Source organism: Physcomitrium patens, chromosome 14 (genome assembly GCF_059467195.1).
Source record: "Physcomitrium patens ecotype Gransden chromosome 14, ASM5946719v1, whole genome shotgun sequence".
Lineage (NCBI taxonomy): Eukaryota > Viridiplantae > Streptophyta > Bryopsida > Funariales > Funariaceae > Physcomitrium > Physcomitrium patens.
Genome location: NC_143423.1, coordinates 2,378,036 through 2,383,771, shown reverse-complemented (window position 1 = coordinate 2,383,771; position 5,736 = coordinate 2,378,036). Strand labels below are relative to the sequence as shown.

Genomic DNA, 5,736 nt, shown 5'->3' with positions numbered 1-5,736 from the left:
TAAAAACGAAATGCATTGATTGGTGGCTTAAATGGATGGCACGTATTTACATCCCAACTATAAAATAGATATTTCATCATAATTTTTTATTAGATTTTACAATTAAAAATTTTAATTTTGGTGCTAATTAATGTCATCCTTGTATGCATAGAAAATATGGTAAATCCAAATTTTAACAAATCTGAAAAAAAAAATATCCTTCAATCCAATTTAGTTCTTTCACATTGATAATTCAAGAAATTTTAATAAAAAATATATATTTTCGGTACTCAATATTATATGTGGTTAGAAGACAATGCCATTGTATACCCATTTACACATTTTACAAAATCAAAATTTAGAGTATTTCAATACTTTTAATACACTGTAAAGATAATTAAGGATGATACAAATAATAACACCAAGCAATTCTGCACCGACCACGGCAATAAATATTTAAATACTATTTTTTGAGATTATTTTATTGTTGTTGCTATAAAACATGAGCTAACCAATATACATACTCTACAACAAAAGGAGTTCATTATATAGGAAAATTGCATAATATTTAAAGCAATAACATTAATGTTATATAATAAGAATTTATTCTTATTATTTTAGGATGAAGCAGCAAATATAACTATGTAGATTTTGAATTAATCCATCAATACTCAAATTAGAGTCAAACATTGTTTGAGCTTTGGTTTTAAAACCAAATCCTTGATTGCTCACTATAGAATTTTTGGCTCACTAGTTTACATTCACATTAAAAAATCTCAATATAATAAACTAAAAAAAAAAAAAAAAAAAAAAAAAATACACCAATGATTTTTGTTGGTTACTTTCTTTCAAACAAGGCATATTGACTATTGGATTCAATAATAAGCAAAATCACAATAAATTTTTGATGTTTTTTTTATGAATCTTTAGCAAACTATCATCTCACCACTTTTCTTGTCTATGATTTCTTATGAAGCCTCGGGGTTGAATTTGATGTCTCTCTAACATATATACTTCACAAAATTTATCTTGACAAGAACAAAAAACCTTCATACTACTAGATAATTTTAAAAATGATGTAACACAATCAATAAGAAAATCCCAAGCTAAAGTTTTTAATGATATAAAACTTACTTTGATTGTGTATTAACAAAATATTTTACCATAATCTACTTGTAAAGATCCAATTCAAGAACATTATGCTCCATCAATAAACCAACAATATAAATCACTACCAAAGATTATGAATTGTATACCTCCAATAATTACATCCATGACTATTGCTTGTGATACCTCAACTGCTTGTCTTGCAACTATGAGCAAATGTCTTCTTGAACCTTAAAGTTACCACAAAATCATAAACTTTGAAGACTCTCATTATTTGATGCAAGCAATTTAATCTAAATATGATTCACTTATTACAAATAACATATAGAATCTCTAAATTCTACTTTATTATTAAAAATCCATTTAATTTAAATGGATGTATAAACTAAAATAGAAGTTAAATAGAAAAATTAGTTGGTATAAGGTTTAATTTGTCGTAAAAGATTTTACTCAAAAATCAAGAATAGACTACTTCAAAACTTTTAGTCATGTTGTAAAATTTCATTAGATTTGTGTTATACTTACAATAGCCACTACAAATCTACATGATTCAACTCAAAGGTTTCCAATAAGAAGATTCCACCAAATTATTTTGTAAACTTAATATGAGCATCTACGAACTTAAACAAAGTATGAGACAATGGAATAAAAAAATTGATACATTTAAAAATAAGAATAAAAATAAAAAAAAATGATCTCATATTCTCTAAAGCTGATTCTTATGTCTACTATAATTTTAGAGATCATCTTCATATTCTTATTGATATTTATATTAACAACAACCTTATTTAATCTCTCAATCTAATATATATTAATTAAAAAATATTATATTTTAATATATTAATATTATATGGCTAAATTTCAAATTATGGTTGAAACCAATGATTATTTTGTGGATTACTTGATTGAAAAAAATTGTGAAAAAGTAGTTTTATACATCTATCAAAAAAGGTACATCATTGTCATTTTTCAATACTTTCAAATACTTAAATGTAGTTCCATAGCCACATTAATAAAGCTAAGTTTTCACATCTATGTTGATATTGATGGAGAAGATTTAATCAATAAGCACTTCTTATGATGTATTAGTTGCCTCATGTACACAATGATACTCATTTGATCTGATATTGCATTTTCTCTCACCAAAGTTGCTTGGTATTAATAACATCCAAAATAGAGCCACTATAATGTTTTCAAGCAAATATTTTCTTATTTAAATAAAACTTTGTTATTTGGCACCAAATATTTTGTTATATTTGATTTTTTTTTATAAGATTTTTTTTTTGGCTCCAAATATTTTGTTATATTTGATTTGTTGTTATAAGATTTTTTTTTTTTTTTTTTTGCCAACTTTGATGGGGACATAGACAACCACAAGAATTGCACAAGATATGTTTACACTCTCACAAGTGGTGCCATTCCATGGACCAATCAACTTCAATTTTTGACAATTAATTCTACTATTGTTGCCAAGTTGATTGTTATGGCAAAATCCGCCAAGGAAGTAATATGGCTAACCTAATTACCACAAAGCCTTGCCCTCACAATTCTCACTCCAATTTCAATTTTCAATAATAATCAAGAAGCCATTCCTCTTATCAAAAATCCAATATTTTATAAACTGACCAAGCATGTCAAAAACAAATACTTCTTTCTTTGCAAACTCTGAGAAAAAAAATTTTAAATTTTAAAATATATATATATATATATATCCACTAAACTCTACCTAGGGATCATTCGGCTTCCTTCATCCGAATAATCTAGATCAATCACCAGCTTCCTGTACGTAAATCAACGTAGACCTTGGAATAGATTAGACTTTTGGTTTTACTAAAAGCGTAGAAGTGTACAAAACTGTTCGTAGCATCTTGAATACAAATTGAGTAAAGTGGTTCGAAGTGCACTTGCATAGCTTTGTACAGATTGTACATGTGATACTGCTTCTGCATTTACCTCTGATGAATTGATAAAGTTCAATAGAGAGGCACTGCGCCTCAAAATCACAACTCGAAAATCGATGCACAATTTCCGAGATCGGTGCGATCCTTACGATGGAAAGCAAAAGCAGAAGTCAACCTAGGCTAACATAATCTGATTTCTATTCTTATTTTCTTTTTTAACTTCTTAGAAATAAAACTTCTAGTATTTACTAAGTCAACTGGATGCGGGAACTGATTCTCCACCGCACCGAAGAATCGAAATCTCGGGACGCTTCTGTTTATGGCATGCCTGCAACGATCTAGATTTCTTATTCAAATTTGCGCGTTTGTTGTGAATGCATAAACTCGCTGCAAAACAAAAATACAAATCAATCATTTGCGGGAGGTTCTCTCTTTGGGGACATAGGTACTGAAGGTTTACTAGGTGGTGTCATCCTCTGAAGCAGTTTTCGACCTGAGTTCAATTTCCTTACGATGTCGTTGTGAAGTAGTGACTCGCTGTCCATGTCACCCTGCCACACGACGATACTCTTAGGAGGGTTAACGAAGCGAGTGCCCAAGATCCCATCAAGCCTGTACTCGCCAGGTTTACGAACACAGAATTTGGAGGATAAGTGAGTCATCTACGTGGAACTAAGCAGTATCTGACATCGATTTTCATCAAAGTGTTTGCAGATGACTCACCGTTACCTCGCGATTACTCGGCAAACTGTCCTCTGCATGAAGCTTGTGAATGTGGTATTGACGCGTTCTGAGTCCTGCGAAGAGTGGAAGTGCCTTGGTTAAACTACATGCTCAACACTAACTAGAGACGCGCAAACTCGCACTATACCTCCACATTATCGCCTCAAACCTCATAACGATGGACTGTAAAACCTCAAAGTCAACCCTTCGTTTCGCCTTCTACACACTTTTTCAGGCGGAGCGGTTTGCTCACCATGAACTGAGCCAAAGTTGTCTGCAGCGAGCAGGAACAATCCCAGCATCATCACCCATGTGCATCTTGTAGCCCAGCTGGCCATCTTTCTATTTAAATGACACGGCTATCAAACTTGTTCGCGATCTGGAACAATGGTTACATCAATCTCTTCAGACTGTCCAGCCGATCGTGCGCCTGCCTTGTACGCATTGCTGGGTTCAGTCATTAGCTGCTGTAGCTACATCAAGGTAACATTCATAGGTGCCGAAGTTGGTCAAAGCAAGCGAACGAGCAGAATACTCCAAGTTCGATATCGAGTTTCTCGACCTATTCAAAAAGTTCATAACAAAAGTCTAAAAGACTTGAACAGTAGGTCAAATACGTTTGACAGCAATGTTGTCCGCGCAGGTTTCACAGAAAATTCGAGCACCGCGTTTTGAAAGTAATGAACGAGCTAGGCATGTATTGCATGCCAATGACCGCTACTGTATTTGCAGTAACACATAAGGAGTCGATGCTTTGTGAGTCGATGTATCCCCGAGGGAAGTTATTAGTCGGCAGATAAATAGATTAACCTTATCCGGAGTTACTGAGTTCCAGTCGGTAACCGCGTCGACCAGTTCCGGTGCAGTTTCGACTTGAACCAAATCGTCGGATGGGATACAATACTCCCTCACCGGTTGAGAGTGAACCATCTGGCACCAACAGATCCATGTGGGTCGAACGAGACGACGAAGCCAGTCAAAGTTTCTTGAAAACAATTGGCAAGGTTGCGTGGGCTGGGAGACAGTGCTGAGGTTCAAACCCGTGGTGATCCACATGCTGGGACTGTAGCGTTGCATTACCGTGGCCAGTACTCTTCAAAGCACCACAGGAACAAAATGCAGCGGCGTGATCGATGTGCAACCAGCACTATATTTCTATCTTCCGAGACAATCATACTTCGACATTCGGTTGCCTCAGTGCTTGGTCTGCATTTCATCTGCTCTTCTCCATTCCTCGTTTGCGCAGGTCGGAGAGGGTTTAACCCAAGTTCTTCAAGCAAATGCGGAAAATGGAAACAAAGTTCAGAAGGTCAAAAAACAAAAACAAAAAACAAAACAAATCAAAACAAGAGATTAATGAAAAGTTCTTTTTTGGTACAATTTTAGATGCAAAAAAAAGGGATTTGGAGCTAGGATGAGCAACTTGAGCTAAAGTTACCAAATTTACATCTATTGCCATGCTTATATACAGATTAGAAGTTTTAAGAAGTATGTAAGAGATCAAAAGATAAGATTAGAAATCTTGTCAGAAGCGCTATGTTTTATATTTACAAGTTTTTAATACGAAGTTTGAATTAGAGAGATATAGATAGTTAAAGTTATTAAATTAAAATTTAGGAATTAAGAGAAAAAAAATTATAAGGAGATTTTTCTTTGAGGTATATTCTGAGTTCTTAAACAAATCAGAGACTAAAAATTGTCAAAAGTATATATAACATTATAAAAATATCAAAGAAATTAAGTTTTGTATTATTTAGATTGCAAATTTATAAATAAAAAAAAAAAAAAAAAAAAAAAAAAGACTTATTTAGCACATGGACATTTAGAAACAATGTTAATAACACTCATTTGAGCTTTTAAAGATATCCTAAGATTGATAGGAAATTAATGATTAGATTGCTTTATGGTAAAAGACAATGATTTGATTGTTTGAAGAATTTTAATACACTTTGATTGTTTTTTTTGCAAATATTTGTTGTTAATAAACCTCATCTTACAAGACGAATTTTTAGAAATTTGCATCATG

General features: G+C 32.6%; 1 protein-coding gene across 2 annotated transcripts; it reads right to left on the bottom strand.

The window, feature by feature from the left end:
• Window positions 1-2,965: 2,965 nt before the first annotated feature.
• On the bottom strand, window positions 2,966-4,232 carry LOC112291082 (uncharacterized). 2 transcript variants are annotated; one of them, XM_024538061.3, is made up of 3 exons: window positions 3,964-4,232; window positions 3,711-3,784; window positions 2,966-3,538 (listed from the first exon to the last, which is right to left on the bottom strand). In XM_024538061.3, the coding sequence occupies exons 1-3, from the start codon at window positions 4,046-4,048 to the stop codon at window positions 3,395-3,397; spliced, it is 303 nt and encodes a 100-aa protein (XP_024393829.1). In that variant the 5' UTR covers window positions 4,049-4,232; the 3' UTR covers window positions 2,966-3,394. The 2 variants fall into 2 exon arrangements, with proteins under 2 accessions (XP_024393829.1, XP_024393830.1); XM_024538062.3 differs by having other exon boundaries at window positions 3,717-3,784; window positions 3,964-4,178.
• Between the last annotated feature and the right edge of the window lie 1,504 nt (window positions 4,233-5,736).

Bases quoted from the DNA above. Each gene is read 5' to 3' on its own strand.
- LOC112291082 (XM_024538061.3), bottom strand. From the start codon at position 4,048: ATGGCCAGCTGGGCTACAAGATGCACATGGGTGATGATGCTGGGATTG. The intron at 3,785-3,963 runs GTGAGCAAACCG...CACTCTTCGCAG, and splicing joins CAACTTTGGCTCAGTTCATG to GACTCAGAACGCGTCAATAC. The intron at 3,539-3,710 runs GTGAGTCATCTG...GTCGTGTGGCAG, and splicing joins CGAGTAATCGCGAGGTAACG to GGTGACATGGACAGCGAGTC.